At 46.1% G+C, this 17906-nt stretch overlaps 1 protein-coding gene across 11 annotated transcripts in view; it reads right to left on the bottom strand.

Annotated features, from left to right (window-relative positions):
- LOC119432996 (armadillo repeat protein deleted in velo-cardio-facial syndrome homolog) overlaps nt 1–17906 on the bottom strand; it is a 129699-nt gene that overhangs the window by 37511 nt on the left and 74282 nt on the right. For 10 of the 11 annotated variants that reach the window (XM_037700137.2, XM_037700146.2, XM_049658990.1 and 7 more), the window contains 4 exons: nt 10178–10249; nt 6482–6642; nt 3369–3443; nt 824–868 (listed from right to left, as the gene is read on the bottom strand). In XM_037700137.2, coding sequence (XP_037556065.1) covers nt 824–868; nt 3369–3443; nt 6482–6642; nt 10178–10249 — 353 coding nt within the window. The remainder of the gene's footprint in view (nt 1–823; nt 869–3368; nt 3444–6481; nt 6643–10177; nt 10250–17906) is intronic. The other variant, XM_037700140.2, reaches the window with a different exon arrangement.

Raw genomic sequence — 17906 nt, forward strand, 5'->3', positions numbered from 1 at the left:
AGTATTACAGATTCTTCACCTGGTTCAGTCAGTTCTACCTAGCTAACCTAACCTAACAAACTATAACTTTGCAGCAGTCATCTGCACTGCATACACTTCAGAAATAAAGGAACAGATTGAACAAGGCACAGAATTGAGCTACGCAGTACGTCTAATGTCACATGGGAACTGCACAGAGAACAAGGATGAGAGAGGAGATGCCACAAGACATTAGTGCCAATTTTCACGGTGCATATCTTGCTCATTTTGTTCTTGATGAAGTTCAAATGTAATGCAACTGCCTTGACGTGTACACTGCTCCATAGAAAGATGCCATATGTAAATCAAGAACAGACAGTTAATCTCATTAACCATATGGTGCTGGCAAGTGCAGGAATAATAGCCTTTTGCTTCAATAACCGCAGTTCGTGCACTTAAGTTCTTGACACGAAACAATAAATATTTACCTTACTCCACTGCGCGCACAATGCACACGGTTAATCTGCACGCTGTACAAATTCAAAATGTTCAGCAGCCATACGTTTTCACTAAAACCATCAAGTGCAGCATGGTAACAGGCAACATGACATGCTATGTGCAAGCATGCTTCTTCTATTAAAGGTACATTCATAAATTACAATAAAGGTACTTAAGTATCTAAAAAACCATCGGATACACCATCAGGCACTAGAAGTGTGGTACAAAAATTAAGAGCAATGCACAACCACACATGCAGTTGTGTCCACTGCCAAGCACGTGAGCGATGATTCAAGTTTCAAAAGTACAGTCCCCACAGACACAGACACACACATAAACAGGTACACTCCAACTGTTTCAAACTTACATGTAGCGATGATACTCTGTAGTTGTTTGATCAGGATAGTAGCGCCTACATAGAGTAAAATTTGACAGAAACATTATGTAACAGACACTTTTTACCAAACATACACATTCTGGGAATACGCTATTAAAGTCATGAGCCAAAAAACATGCAGCGATTCTGACAGTAACAGTGATTCTGACAGTTATTATAGTAGATGCCTCTAAGTTCAATCATGATAAATGCAGGCTAAAGATTAATAGAATTCTAATGCAATAGCGAAATATAGTAAATTCAGAGCTGCCTCCGTAAACACACTTGAACTGCAAATGCAATTTAAGTGCAAGTCCAGTTTCACAATGGGTGAGCTAGCCAACAGTTTTATGAGGGTAATGTGCATTCATGAGGCATATTGAGTACCATGTGTCACAATCTATTAACACAAAATAAGCCATTTTCAAAGGTGTCATCCAAACGCTCTATGCACCAATGCATTTATGTCAGCTATCTTTTTCCAAACTCAAATAAGATTCAAAACAAGTACATCACTCTAAGTGCCACTGACTGGCTGCCAGATAGTAAAAATGCAACTGCTAACATGCAGGCATGAGATGTAATGTAGTGCAGGTCCCCGATACCAACTTTTTAGATGCGAAGCAGCTTATGGCGGGGGCTTTGGTGTCCCGCACCCCCCACAGCGCATGCATGTCTCCTCCCCCTCTCTCTCCTCTCCTACGCTCCCCCCTTTCTCTCCTCTACGAATTCTCTACTGTACGGAGCGGCGCCCGCGTGCCACACCCCCACAGCGCATGTGCATCCCCTCCCCCTCTCTCTCCTCTCCTACGCTCCCCCTTTTCTCTCCTCTAGGAATCCGGAGCGGCGCGCACGACAGGTGGTGCGACAGCTGCATACTCCGCTGGGGGCGCCACGGTAGTTCTGCGGTATGAAAATGACGAAGCGCGCGGGCCTCATTCTATCTCCTGTGCAGCGCCGTGATGAGCGCTCAGGGCCGCTGCCGCGAGACCATCTCCTGCTCAAGCTAACCATCTCCCCGCTGCTTCGCATCCACACATGGTTCCCTTTAGTGGGAGATGGAGTAATTTTTTGGGGATGTTCTCTTTGCTCTTTCCTTTCTTTCTTTGACAAGTGCTCACTAATCCAGTATGTTAGTACAGAGTGAGAAAACTGCAGATACCTAGTTATGATGCCGTTTGCAATAGTATGTTTCATTTTCAGCTGCCAGAAGAATGCAGCCTAACATAACCTTGCAGGGACACTTAAATGGCACTGTCATTGAAGTATAAGACACACTTTCGTCTAACAACTTTTAGCATGAAAAATGAAACACAAACCCATGCAACATTACATCCTTTAGTAGACATTTGTGCACTGCCAGGCCACTGTGTGACCTTGATAAAGTTAGGCAGTCATACAATTTTAGACACAAATTTTTACACTGTTAACATTGCTCTCGATATACTGTGCAACAGATCAGAACCCACACATTATCTAATAACGAGGACACCATAGCTTAACTTCATGCCACGGCTCTCTTTATACGTACAACACCATGTGGGAGAGACATAGGCAGCCACTGAGGTGTGTGTTTGCGCATGCAAGAAGAGCAAAAGCACAAAAGCAAAGGAGCAAGCATGCATAGTTAGGTGACAGTATCTTCACTCTTGCCTAAAACAAAGGAATGGGAAAGAGGCTCTGCTTTTCAATGCCTCTCTAGCTGCGCCTCGGTATTCCGGTTTACAACTGTCCCGCAAGCCGGAATGCATTTAAAACATGCGTGTCCGATGTGGCACACAAATAGCTTAATACTAGCATAAAGCTATAGAGTATATAAAAGAATTGAAACAAGCTCATAATCAAGAGCGGCAGACGATATCTGTACAATCGGATGCTCCCAGCTACCTCAACGGCTGGCAAGCCCAAATGTGAAAATTCTGTCAAACCTTTTGCAAGTGTAGCTAAAGCTACTGGCACACCTTTTTGCTTGCCTTCTTGTTTCTGTCAGTAAAAAAAAAATCAAGTTATCGGCTACCTATTGTGCTCTTTACTAAAAGAATCTCCAACATACAGAAAAAGTTGTTCTCGCATCGAGCATTTAGTTCCCGAAATGGACTTCAACAAACCAAAGAGATCTGTAGACAAGTTCCCCAAGTTTCTGTGAGTACCAAAATAAATGCATGGTGCCCATTCCTTCTCCCATTTCTTTATCCCATGCTAGCTGTTGCTTTGTGCTTGCGCATGCCAATTTATGTCAATAATAAAGTTCAGTTGTTAGTCCAGCTCTTGTCCTGTGCACTCCTTGTATCTTATCTTGAATGTGCGTATTTTTCGATGGTTTTTCTCTTAGGTGGCCATGTACAAACTCGGCCGCGACTGAACTTTGATGCAGTCTTTTGCTGGCACTGTGTTACCTGTCTTAATTTGTTACAACCGGTAGAACCATTACATGGATGAGAAACTTCCTGTGTGGATAGAGTCCTCGTCTTAGGCAAGAGCGAAGAAACTCTCACAGACCGCGAGAGGTTCCGGGCTCGGCAGTGACGACACCAACCTCTGCACTTTCTCGACGAGCTCAGTGCGCACAAGGTGCTCTTCCTCTTTGGATTCCGTCTTTCGGTTAATGATGCTGTGGCCAGGAAAGACAAGGCAGGGGGTGATATTGCGGGAGACAATGAAAACGGGGCAGGAGAGCAAAGCAAAGGGCAGGAGGAAGGAGGAATAAGGCGTGAAAGCGTGAGTGATGTCTCAACCAGGAAAGTGGCAAAGAGGAGTGACCAGGTGGCGGCACACAAAAAGAAGCAAGGTTGCAGAGTGAGAAGCGTGAGCTGTGCCGACTCTGGTCTATCTTTTTTTTTTTCTTTAATGGCTTAATGGCTAACGCCATGACGGGAGCTAGGCCGTATATTCTAGAACATTTTCCACACTCAACACTCCATCTAGACTCAAAAGAGTGCTACCCCTCTTCCAAAGTGATTACTGCATTCAGTGACACTCCACGGCAATTTTTTAGCAAAAAAAAAAAAAAAATTTGCAGCCTGGCTCTTGTGGCAACTATACAAGTGCGCCAGGCTGGCGATGTGTTTCTCAGGCAACTGCTCATTGTAGGAGTCATTGAGGAGCATTTTTGAAGCACAGCGTCTTGTTCAGTTAAGGGGTGGCACAGTACTCCAATTGGTGGAGAGTCAAGGAAAAATTTTGAGACAAGGCTTGTTTGAGAATATGGGAGCAAGCCATCAAATCTATTTGACATTGCATACTGATTCCAAAAAGTGGACAGCAATGCTGCTCCTTCGCTGAAGCAGTCACCACTGTTCGATACAATTACCCCATAGCCGACTTAAATTTCGTGATAAAGCACTCTCAGCATCTACTTGAAAGCACTGCAGTAAAGATCTCAAAGCATCACGACTACAGGAATCGTGGAATATTATTAAAGCTACTACAGTAAAGGGGTAGCACTGTCGTTATTGTCTGTGGTGTTGATTGCTACTGAATTGCTTGAGTATGCCCGCTCTGACTCCCTTGTCCTTGCAGGCTTCCACAGTAAGCTGTCGGCGAAATTAGGGCAGCCTCCACCTTAGCCTTGTACGCAAAGCCACAAGTGATTTACTGCTGTGGCTGTCACACTCACAGAAAGGTGTCGACTGATAGCTGCACCTGATACTGCTCACAGCTCTGGTATAACACTAGGCGATTCCCAAACCGCAACTAGTACATGCCACACATACACTGCACCGCCACTTTTCTGCCACTGGGTCTACAATATTGTCTTCCAGTCACCCCAGAGTCAATTTACAACAGCCACACAGAAACTGTAAAAGGTACACTCTGTTCCATACATCGCAGGCAAAGCTACCAAGGCAAGAGTGACTTCTCTCGCTGCTTGCATACTTTATTATGTTTATTATTACATGGAAGACAACGCATATGTGAACCTGTTCCCTGTCGAACAAGCAGACTGACCCACTTCTGCAACCAGCAGCTACAGTGCCCCGCTTGTGACCAAAACACAGTATGTTGCCTACTGGAAGCACAAATGTGCCCAAATAATAAGTGATTTGATATAACCTTATGTCTGGAATATGAATAGTTGTAATATGTGAAGTAGTTATTCTGTAGAAGGCACTGTAAGCCAAAATCAACTGCACTGCGAAAGGCACAGAGGGACACTTGTATGACCACAATACTTGTACAGCCTCCGCAACGTTGCCTGTGAAGTGTGAATTGGAGTGTAGAGAAACATAATTCATGCTCTAGCAGTATGTATGGCAACTTGAAAGCTCAGTTATCCAGTCCCCCTAGTTTACTTTAACAGAAATGCTGCCAATTTTACCTGACAACAAATGCCCAGCTATATTAATTGCTGACATGGCAGCCCTGTTAGAACAAAGGTCACATACCATCAGTTCACTGATGGCATTCACAAAATAGGAAATTCAACATATAAAAAAAAGAGGCATCTCCAAGTGAGCAATATCCAGTGAGTGATTCTGAATCATATGCCACTCTCCCGTATCGGTGTCATATTAATATCCTTATGCTGAGCACTGCTTAGTGAGCATACTTTTGCACATGTCACAAAATATCTCAAAGCAAAGAGAAAAATTGATTTCCAAGCTAAGTGTTTGCACAAGCTGTTGCCATGGCAGAAACTGCAAGTCAAGCTTCAAAGTTCAGTAAACTCAGGGAGATTGAGTGTTACACATATAGCTGACACTAAGAAAACCAAGTATGCACAAGCATTGCAAGTAACAGCAATTAGATGCTCTTGACGTTCCACAGCAACAATTGCCTCTAGTTTGCAAAGGATTGTGTTGTGTTCCTATAAGTCAGGGACACTCTTTGCTTTTAAAATTATGACAATGTGCTAGAGATGTAAAGGCAGAAATGATCACTGAACAACTGCACAGTGGGTAAAGAGATGATGCCACAAATGAAGTATGACAACAGTAGGCTTGGAAGCTTGACACTTTCATTAAAATGCATCCCTGTCATCAAATGAGAAATAAAATTTGCCCACCCTTCTTCATGTTGTCCCTGCCCGAGTCAACAAATGTTGACATTAAACCTTTTAGGCTAGACATGTTTAAAAGCCCAAGCGCAGTAAATATGGGGGAAGGGCAGTCATGCCATGAGAGAGATACTCTTACACTGCAGAATATTGAAGCAGTAAATAAAGAAAGACAAGGTCTCCCAAGTGACATGAGCATGACATCACTTTTCCTAGCTGGAAAAGAATGCTCATTAACGAATCTGATTAAGTAAGGCAAGGCGGGCACCTCTGCTTGTTCACACAAGCATCCACGTGGGCGCCTACGCTGGTGCCTCATTTCGAATAAGGCTATCTGCTGGAGTTAGCCCTGGCGTGTATCCTCTCTGTCCCCATCCACCTCTTAGTTTCTTGCCCTTGAACTTTTAAACATGGTGGAATCACTTTTGCTCCAGATATTCAAACAAAATGAAAAGCAGGTGCTTCCCAACAATAAAAACTTAGCGAGACTACTCAGGTGCTTAATGCAAAGCCACTCCTATGCACTCCTCTACGCCTTTCAACGTCCATGCACACGGGCATGCAAACAAGTTTCCCAGGCAACAAGCAGTTACTACTAAATGTAGCTGAAATGCTCATCCCACTGCAAAAGTGGGCACCATAGCAGGACTCACAGGTGTGAGTCGGTCATCTTGGGCCGCGTTTCTCGGTCGTCACCTCCAAAGTTGCCAACTTGGGGAGGCGGGGGCCTCCAGGCGTACGGGGGCTCCTCTGCAGACCCACTCACCGAGACGCTAGACACGCTCACTGCGTCGTCCCGGTCCCTAAGTTTGATCTGCGGCAGGGAAGCGAAAATATAGGAAGCAGAGGATGACACTGTCAGCTGAAAACAGACAGGACACATGAACTCAAAAGAGGTTTCAGGAGCTCTATGCAACTTAAGTAACCAGCATGGGTGAAAGGCCAACAGTACCATATGAACGAATGAATTGAGTTTCAACTGCTCGGAAGAGCGGAGGGGCATCAAGAGAAAAAGCTAAAGAGAGCTTGATGGGTTACAGAGCCCTAAATTATATGGCAGCAAATGCACCAATAAGACAGCAGGTGCATGGTAGGCCCAGAAAGAAATACACCAAACTCAATAAATAAACTGAATGCAAATAAACAAAAATAAAACAACACACACACTGAAAGTGACACATAGTACGCATCAGTATAGCAGTAGGGATAACTAACCGAGAAAGTTGGTTTGCACCAAAAGCAAACAGCATGAACTTCTGAGATCACTATGTGCTGCCTAGTGATTCTGCAGATTTCTAGAAGGCATACTGACCTCACCACGACCTCAATTGTGACACCACGACCTCAATCACAGGAATCATTCCAGTTCCATGCATCGACTTTCAGTGTCTTAATTTCAGTGTCTTAATGATGTCTTAATTTCAAGAGATTGAAATTGCCAAACAGGAATGCTCAAGTGAATGCCTGGAGACTTGAGGAATCACACAGTTCAGAACAGCAGCACACAAGGCCACAGGCATTGTAATCAAGTTAAAGAAGAGAGGCTTAAATGGTTTTGCCTCGAAATGAGAAGTGTTGAGTACCACAACAGCAAGAAGGCAATAAAAACTGAAATAGATGATGGTAGGAAAAACAAAAAGAGTTTAGGTTTAGATACCATCCAGGCGGACCTTAAAGCAAGCCAAAAAACAATACACCAATACATATGTCATAAGGCGTAGCGCAAGGAACACCGACAACAGCAAAGTTATATGAAAATGGGACAGAGTTTTATATGAAGTGGTGAGCTGTTGTGAGATACATGTCTATAAAGGCTAAAATATTAGCTACACACTGCACAATAATGCAACGTCATTTTGTCGTCCTGCCTTTCCAATGTTAGACCTTGCTTCAAAAAAATCTGCTCTGAAATATATACAGTAAAATACCACTTGAACGAACGTCAGTTAACTATTCAGTTGTACGAACTTTTTTTTAAATCCCCCGCCGAAGCGCCATTGGACCCAATGCTAACGCATTTCAGTTTAACGAAATGTAGTGCAGAGCGCATTTCAGTTCTACTAACATATTTTCTGACACCATCCAATGCCTCCCACACCATATTGAACACAAGTACAACCGCACTTTCTGTAGCATAGCTCTACCGTGGCCTTTGCGATAAGTTCCGCCAGCGGTGCCCATCGCGGAGGCCATTATTCTACGCTGATAAGGCCGCTTCCTACCACGTGACGAACAGTCGGACCCATTCGGCTTTGAACTGGATTGGCTGACTACGTACGTATTTTTGTAACCAAACGGAGTCACAGCCGCAGTCTCCGCACCTGTCTCTAGACGAAAAACTGGATGTTTTGTGTAAGCTGGACTCTGGGCAGTATCAAGTCGACGTTGCGAAGGCATTTGGGATCCCGGCGACATCACTGTCGACAATTAAGAGCAAGCGTCAAGCAATTGTGGCCGCATCGGAGAGTGCACAGCTCGGGCCCGTGCGCAAGAGACTGTGCACTGGATATTTTAGTAGAGAAGACGACGCTGTTGCCACATGGCTAAAGGATTTATGATCCAGAAACATTCCGGTTTCAGGACCCATGATTCAAGAGAAGGCTGTAGAATTAGCAGCACTTTTCGATGTCACTGGCTTTGACGCAAGCAGTGGATGGTTGCATTGTTTTCGGGTGCATTATGGAATCGCATGGAAACAGGTGTGTGGACCACTGCAGTCCTAAGTGCACCAAGTGCAGAAAAAGATTACTGCAATCTTCTAAACATGCTAAATAAGCAGCAATTCACATTCAAATGAGCAGCATTGCAAATAAAATAGTTCAAATTTCATTTCAACAACTGATGTTTTCGTTAGCTCCTGATAACAAGTTGCAACATAGCTATTTCAGTTCAGTGAACTTTAACTTTTTCCTGGGGTCCCTTGAAGTTCGTTCAAGTGAAGTTTCACTGTAAGGTGTTTGCACATGTAGGTGCTGTAAATGATTCACGTTAATGCAGTCATTGTGGAGCTGCAGATAGAGATGACTTGCATATTGTCACGGGACTATTCCTCAAGAGGAGCGTCGATGAAGAAGACATTTTTGATCTAGCGTGCTCTCGCCCATATGGTTCAGCGCTTCGCCTTGTAAATATATTGTAAATACGTTTTACTGTTGCATCTGCCTCCCCGTAACTATATGCATCCAACAATTGTCAAAAATTACAGCTGAACAAAAAATATTGAGTCTGTTGGAACTGCTTACAAAAAATGTTAAATTCTTTTAACACCTGTTTACAGCATGCTTATTTATTAAATAAAGGTTGGAATATTTTTCATTACCCTTGCTTTACTGATAACATCATGGGAGCGTGGGAATGAAAAAGTACAAGGTTAATGTAAACGTCAACGGATGTGTAGCAAGCCTGACACACATGATAGCTGTAACATTTCACTGACTAGCATTTACAATTAAGCTCTGATGGGACATGTTGAAAGAATCCATCACTTATACAAATAGAAGTAATCTATTTCATATTTTACCCCACTAAGGAAACATGCGAGTACAGTAGCTTGGTATCACTCTCTTACAGAAGCACTCGAGAGATCAAGTTGGTGCAGGTTTAAGACAGCGCTGAATAAGATTGTCCATGTTAATTTCTTGGAAACTATGATAGTCATATACAAGATCCTGCTGTCTTATGGCAAAACAGGCGTAAACCAGACAAAGCAATGCTTTAACATGGAACTGCAACAACATGATCATTTTCTCTGGCCTGCTGGCCAGTAATCCCACCTGGCAAGCTACTATCATTTCTGCAAGTGTTTACTTTTCCACGGGCACTGTCGTTTGGCTGCATCATAGGAATTGTATTACAAGGGTGACTACTGAAGCATTACATATTGCAAGACTTCATGAAGAATGCATTGGTGCCCTTTTTGTGCTTTTCATCCAAAGAGTATGGGTATATGAAAACAATGTGTGTTCAATAAACAGATCAGATAGTTCCAGCACATTAACTTGTATTCATACCTGTCACGCATCGTTGTCAATATTCCGTTTCCGTTAGTTTCCGTTTGTTTTTCTCTCTACTCTTGCTGTTCTGTTCATTTGTTCTGACACTGTCACATGAAACGAAGCGCCTCGACTATGTAATGCATCTGGGCGTTTAAGAAGAAAATAAATGACATGGTGACGCTTCCTCTCACCAAAACTGCATGTTACACACGGTGCGTGTGGCCGCACCAAAAATGATCGAAAAAGAGCACGCACTGCTGCTTTGTCCCATCGTTCGTGGCTAATACAAGCATCACAGTAATGGACATGCTGGAACGCCACTGTCAATGGGGGACAAAGGTGACGTGGGCTCACTTTTTCGAGTTGTGTGGCAACCGTCTGGCGCTCTGCTTCCAGCTGCCGTGTGAGCAACTCAAACTGGGCCTCCTGCACCATGAAAAGGACCAAAAAGGAAATGCTGAAGTTAGGACACTGCTCAATGCATCGATTCGGTGGCCCACACAGAATCCGCTGGAGCACAAATGATAAGCACTGACTGGAGATAGACGACGGCACCTCCAAGAGTTTGCAGGCTAATACAATGCATAGATTGACGAACATAAGAGAACAAGCGGACGTACATGGTGCAATTGTGCCACGTACGTCCACTTGTTCTCTTATGTTCGTTCTTTATGTTCTCTTTCGTTCGTTATGTTCGTTCTGTCAGTGTAATACTAAGCGCAATAAAATCAGGAATGTCCACCAACTAGCCCCTTCATTGCTTTACTAAACAATGCATAGAATGATTGCTACAGTAACGTATCTCTCCGCTGAACCTGGCACCTGACCAAGCTGGAGCAGCTGGTCAGGATGCGCACAAGCAGAAATGAAAACAAAGCAAAAGGCCTTGACAATACATCAAACAAACTTTTTCTGCACAACAACAGCGGTTGGTTTGATTTTCAATACACCACATGGCATTACAAATACTATCTATGTATGAGCAACGTAATGGCAAAGAAAATGGAACAAATCTAACACTTGTATAACATACGTGTATGGTAAAGGTAACACAAATGTCAAACACTACGCGGATAGCCATTTGCAAAAAATACAAACAAAAACAAACTGCCACCCCCCCCCCCCCTTCGCCACAAACTAGCGTATAGCTATGGTTCATGCTAAGAAACCATCAAATCTCATTTAAATTTACTGCAATGCAATGTAGAAGCATAGTCTAGTCGAAGAGGCGTGACCTCCAAGACTGTCAAAGCGATGTGTCGCTTGTCCCTGAGGCCATAGTCGAAGAAATATATATGTTTTGTTTTTTTTTTCGCATTTGCCAGCACCACTGATTCCCATTTGCACTACCAGAGCATGCCACGACATCTAGAAAACTGTCCATTTTATTAATCCACAATACCGGGCATTTCCTTTAAGGCTATAATGAATTTTTAAAAACTGCCTGCGGCAGATAGCATAATTCTAGTCGTTCAGATGGATTACTCAAAGAGGCAGATATTACTTGCACAAGGTATCGAAATACATAACTGAATAGTTCATAAAAATTCACTCATTTGCTTTTTCAATAATTTTTCTACAGCACATATTGCAATCAACGAATGGTGAGTTTGCAAGGCATATCCACCTAGAAAAAATTCTAACGATGGCATGAGGTCTCGAGATATGCACCATGAAACTTGTGGTAAAAAATGCGCTGTTGCTTCACATACTTATTTTAACGAAACTTTTATGCATTGAAGCACAAAAGAAACACCCATGTATTTTGTCGCACATTTTGGGAATGAATATCTCGAAACTGGTGCCATCGTGAAAATTCGTTCCAAGTAAATATGCCTTGCGAGCTCACCGTCTACAATTAGTAAATTGCAATACGTGGCATAAAGTAAATAATTATAATGTTAATTAGTGAACTTATTTTATTAGTCAACCATGTGTTTTGATTTCTCATGGAAGCAATGCCCGCTGCTTCAAGTAATCCCACTCAAGGACTACAATTATGCCACTGCCACAGGCGATTTTTACACACTGACAGGCACTGCCGTCCATGCAAACCTAAAAACTAGAAGTGGGCGTAAATATGAACTTTTTTCAAATACAAATTGAATACCAAATAGTCAAATGCAGACGCATGCACTTACAGCAAGACAAAGTGTCCGAACAGGTAATGGATACTGTTATGGAGTCCAAGCGCATTGTGGAGCGCCGGTAGGCTGCACAAGACAGTGCAAGAAACGATGCCGCCCATCATCGCCGTTGCCAGGCATTTGGGCAATTCAGTACGAAAAGCTCTGGTCCACCTAGATTCCTACCTCTACGTGCAGTCCATGGCGACAGGAAACGTAGTTACCATTCGATAGCATTTACAGCCGCCACCCCTTCACCGAGTACAGTGAGTGTGCGCGGGTTCGGTTGGTTCGGTAGGGTGCCTCGATGTCCTCCTCGCCCGCCGCCACTCGGGCGAGGAGGACATTGAGGCACCCTAGGGTTCGTAGGTGGTGAAAGCGAGGGCGTTGAATGGGAAAAACAATTTGCTGCACTAGCCTGCTGACGAGAATAATTTTTTCTTTCTTTTTGCTTGGAAAATAGCCTTTCTCGCGCATGCGCAGTGTAGTCTTGCAAATGGCTCATTGTACACACAGTCTGCGACGGAAACGGACTGATCCAAGGACCAACACGGTGGAAAGCCGGTTTTGTAGCGTTAGCTACACTGGCCTAGCCAAGCCCGTTTCGCGCGGCACATCAAGAGCCGTGCTGCGCATGCGCAAGGATCAGTGATGTCACACGGCTTGCGCACCGGAGCCACTGGAGCCGGCACCTCTCGCGCACTCCGCCGCCGCCGCGCGCGACTCACCGCCGCCGGTCTGCGCATTCCAGAGGAGTGACGTCGTAGCCGTGGTAGACGCACTGGCGCCGGCGCGCGCTCGCTGTGCAGTCGCCGTCTGACACTGCGCTGGAGCCGCTGCGCTTCTGACTGGCGTTTGCCAGTGTGGTATAGCCATGGAGAAGGAGAGCGCAAATGCTGCTCAACAGCGCAGAAGAACGGAGAAGCTTGACTCATCGGATCCCGAAGTAGTTGCCTGGCAATTAGCGGTTGAGCGTAGGAGACAACCAGGAAAGCTAAGAATAATCAGCTGAACCTTTGCTAACGCTACGTATATCCTGGCATAACCGAGCTAAGCCACTGCAACTTTTTTGCATTCTTTTTTTAACATTTCAACAGAATTTAGAAGAACAAATTTTTAAAAATATGCTAGAAATAAAATATGACACGGACCAGACGCATGTTCTTAGCCAACAAAAACGCAAAAGGGGCTTAGCGACAGAAACGGCAAAGCCTCGAGCAACGCCAAACCCCAGGGGAACACCAGGCGGGACCAAATTTGTCCACAATGACAACGGAGAAAAATAGCATCGCGGCTTACAAGTCGCGTCAAGAAAAACAGGGCGCGGGGAATGCGCACCAACGGCAAGTCTCGCAAGATGACAACACCGCGAGCAGGCCCGGTATGACAGGGGTTATTATAGAGGCAAAGCAACCGAGACGATCGAACAACTGTTGCAGTAACAGTACTCGACAAGACAGACACGGAACACGATAGGCGATAGAGAGAGGGGGAAAAGAAAATTATGAAGAAACGCGCGGCTGACGCATTGGAAGAAGACACACGGCAACAAAACGAGGGACGTGTTGTGGCAAAGCCATACTCCCCCCTAGAGGGCCGAAAAAGAACGTGCCCTCAGAAAGACCGAACCCTAACAAACGAAGTCGCGATTCCAGAAGTAAAGAAAAAATAAAAACGAAGAGAACTAGTCAAGTCTCGCCGGTTGTTTCGTTTGGGGACACCGAAACGCACGCCACATATGCGGGAAGGGACCCATCGGCGCAAAGGAAACAAGACAGCCGGCGAATAGTTTCGTGGCTTCGTTCAGCGCTTCATCGTTAGTTCGGTGCACTACGGCCAGCAGTGTTGCCGCCGATACCCGAGCATCAGTGAGCACGGCTGTAAGTGACGCATTCTGCACGCATTAGGTCAGAACGGACACCATGGCGCAAAAAAAAAAAACAGAAAAAAAAAACAGAAAGCTGCAAAAACACTCGCTTCAAATCGCCTGCGCTGTATGATGACGTAGCTATCGGCACATCGCGCCAGCAGCACAGTGCAATTCCGCCATATCGTCAAATTCCGCCATGTTGGCGCCAATCAGAGAGACCGTAGCAGCCCCGCGAGCCAATCAGCGCCGACAAGGTGGCGACTTTGACAGTATACGGTGGAATTTGAGCGCCCAGAGTAGCAACCCCGGAGCTATAGCTGTAATTTCTATCCGCCTAATTTTGTAGAAACTAGGCGGATAGAATCTCGACGAGATTTTTTTTCGAAGCTTCTTTAAGAGCTAACTGCTTGATTAATCAATCATGCAAATGCGACACCTAAACGGCGGAGAAAACAGGCGTACAGCAGAGGTATGTGTTCGAAATCTTCAGGGTATATATACTTTGTGGTGTAGATTCAGTGCGCCCGTGTATCCAAATGACCAGGCGGAGCACGACGATTCAAATTTGTTCCAGTTGTGACGCGTTCTTTTGTGAATCTTGAAAGAGGAGACGTCGCACGGCACACGGCCACCCACCAGGGCGATGTCTCGATACCCAGGTTCTTTTGATGGATGGCCACTGACAAGAAATCGAAGCGCCGTAGAATCAAGCGGACTCGCTGTCACCTAGGGAGGCAAGCCATTTCACGCATATTTCGCGTTTTGTTTCTATAGCTCTTTCTTTCTCTCTCTGACACACACACATAATTTATTTTCTAACCGGCTACCTGCTTTGAGCCAACACGTTTCTCGGCTAGCTTCAAGACACCCTGTATATTTAGTTGCTTGTTTGAGTTTTGAGTAGGAGTGCAACCACTAAAACATCTTTGTCTTAATGGGTCATAAGGACAGGATGACACAGGCCGCACGCTACGTTACACACACCGGGCAACCCTGAAGATTATCGTATGCAAATTATTTTCGCAATGACAAAAATGATTTTCACGACACGCGTGCCCCAGCTACCAGCCACTGCAAGTACAGACGGCCGATGCAGGGCCGACAAAGATGGCGTATTTTCGCGCAACACCCGTAAGTGGAAAAACATAATGTTAGATATACTCACACCCACGACAAAACTCCGACATAAATTAAGTTTCGTCGTAAATATGCAGTATCACTGTTCGTATACAGCTGTAGTCTCAGAAGCCGAGACAATGTCTAGTTGTGTGCATAGTAGTTGTGCAGGGCCTCGAAGACCTCATTCAAAAGCAAAATGCAGCTCTCGGCTTTTTCTTTTCCCACTTCAATGGCACTTAGAATAGACAAAAAAAAAAAAAAAACCGAACGTTAAGCGGGCCTCGTATGCTGGAGTGTTTTGCATAGTCGGGAAGCTGGCTGAAGTCAAGAGTCTCGTTATTACACAGCTCTCCGTCACGCCACACAAAATTCCTAAAAACGAAACAACCGAAAAAGAAAAAGAACGCCTTCAGCTCGTTCAAGATAGTTTAAGTTGGCACTGTATGAGGGTACGTCAGACGATAAGCGCCTCAAAGCAGCCCGTGCACCGCGCCCTCGGCGCAGCCCCGCCACTGCTGCACGCAATTAACGAAAACGAGGTTCCACCTCCCGCGGCGGCGCGGCTTGTCGTAGAAGCTTTCCCGGTCACGTCAAATCGGCGACGCTATCGATCATTCATCGGCTGGCGCCCTTTCTCTCATTCTCTCAACCCCTAAAAGAGGCGCGGTGACGTCAGCGCACGCCTCTCCGCGGTTACTTATATATCCAAGGAAGCGACAATGCGAGATACAGATTGAAAAACAAAAATGACAAAAAAAAAAATTTGAACCGATTACAAAGGAAGCAGACAAAGCAAAACGCCGATGTTGAGACAGTAAAATAAAGTCACAAAGAAAAAATACGTTTAGCCCAACGTTCAATGCGCCGCGCAGGCGACGGTGTTGACAGGAGGTGAAGGGACCACTTCCGCGACCGAGCGTACGAAGCCGACGCCGAAAAGGGGAGGGGGGGGGGGGGCATACAATAAACACAAGCGCTTGTGCGTGCGTGCCTGCATGTTTCGACGTCGGCGGTGGGCAACCCATCCGGCTGTCGTCACACGGTGCGGAAAAACGGGATGGCGTGCGCGCGCGAGAGAGAGAGACCGCAAACTTGTGCGTCGAGAGAGATTTCAACGGCTCTGGGAGGGAGAACTCCGAAATTGCTGCTGGCGACGACGAAGAAAAGATGCGCTCTTTAGAGAGAGACAGACCGTCGGAGTTGAGTGTGTTGCGCCAGCGCACCTTTATATATAATACGGAGCTGCGTGCGAGAGGAGACTCGGGGTCGTTGACATCCGCAAGGGCGGCAGTATAAGAGAGAAAAAATGCGAGCCGCGCAGAAGGAAAACTTGGCACCAAGAAACAACTGCGCGAGACTTCGTCATCCCCGGTAAGGCGCCCGCCGGTTACTACCTGAGCGAGCCGCGCAAGCAAGGAAGTCTGGGAACCGGCTTACACGCGCAGTGGGGATATCAAGAGTATACCGGAACCAGATCAGTACCTACGTTTACGTGAACGAGATAAAGACAGGTCGACTCAAGCGAACCAAGTGAGGCGAGGTCAAGTGAACCCTCGTGCAAGGGGTTAGGTAAACGAAGCTACAGCGAGTTGTAAGCTGTATAGGCTAACGGTTCAGTCAAACGAAAAGCAACGAACACCATCTCGCGGCAGAAAGATTCGTCAGATGATAAGGATTTTTCCTAGCGGTCTCATACACTTCCTCCTTGCGAAATGTAATAAAATGCACTATAGTCTATATACTAGTCTTCGCATTTTGGCGAACGAAACTAAGCCACCTAGCGCACGAACGCAGCCGACTCTGCAGGAATGCGCGAAACGACGCGGCCAGACGTTCAACGAAACACTCGCGCGACTTGCACAGGCTTTGCGTCTTGCATTTTGCCGGATTATCCGCACAACAGGACGGGCAGGATTATGGGAAGCCCGTTGCTGCAAGAGTACGGAAGGCTCATCTGGGCATATGTGGGAGGAGGGGACACGACGCAGCTCTAAATGCATAGTAAGAAGGGGGGGGGGGGGGGGGCATGCTAATATAGGGTGACAGCCTAGTCTGTCAAAGAGGGGGGGGGGGGGGGCATAGGGTGACATCCTATTCTGCACACGCGAGCGAACCCGTCTCAAGTTTAGCACGCAGCTCGAGCGCGCACCGGAGCGCAAGTGCTACGTACATATACGCGCGGAGAGCGCGCGTTTATCTTTAGCCGCAGTGATCCGCTTTCGGCTTCTTTTCATCTCCCGTAAAAAGCTCCCCGGGGCCTGCCGGCTGCCCGCAGATAGCGCTCAGTAGAAGGCACCGACAAAATTGCGGGAGACACGCGCCAGGGAAACTAATAGTGAGACGGGAGAAAAACTCCGCGCGCGCTGCATCTCAGACGAAAGCGCCGCCCAAATAGAGACGTCGCAGTGGAAGGCTCAGAATTACTTTCGACCACCAGGGGAGTTCCTTAACGTGCACCTAAATTTAAGTATACACGAACGTCTCCGCACTTCGCCCCCGTAGAAATGCGGCCGCGAAATGCGCCGCAGCGGCTGAACGCCAGTCACACATGCGCCGCAGTGGCGGGTATATAGTTTCGTTATCTTCCTAAACGAACCGCATTTTCGTTTTTCTCTGGCAAACGTACCACGCATCACTCCCGTCGTATAGCTTAACGATCGCAGCGCTGCAGAGTTCCCTCGCCAGTAAAATTCTTGAAGGAAACTAGCATGCATGGCGTCAACGTTGCCTCCGACATCGAACAGGGATCTCAGAGGCCGTGGTGCAAGGTAAGCCCAAGGCCGAGGAGTCGGTTAACGCCGGTGGTTCTTCACGAGATGGGAAATGAGGTGGGCGGGGGAGGGAGGGAGCGGCTGCTGGGTATACAGAACGGCCCGGCGCGCCGCCCCGGTATACGAAACAAAGCGACGCGAGCGAGGCAACCCGATTCCAGTATTGCCCGCACCAATCAGCAAAGTCGGAAACCGCA

This window comes from Dermacentor silvarum, chromosome 11 (assembly GCF_013339745.2).
Source record: "Dermacentor silvarum isolate Dsil-2018 chromosome 11, BIME_Dsil_1.4, whole genome shotgun sequence".
Lineage (NCBI taxonomy): Eukaryota > Metazoa > Arthropoda > Arachnida > Ixodida > Ixodidae > Dermacentor > Dermacentor silvarum.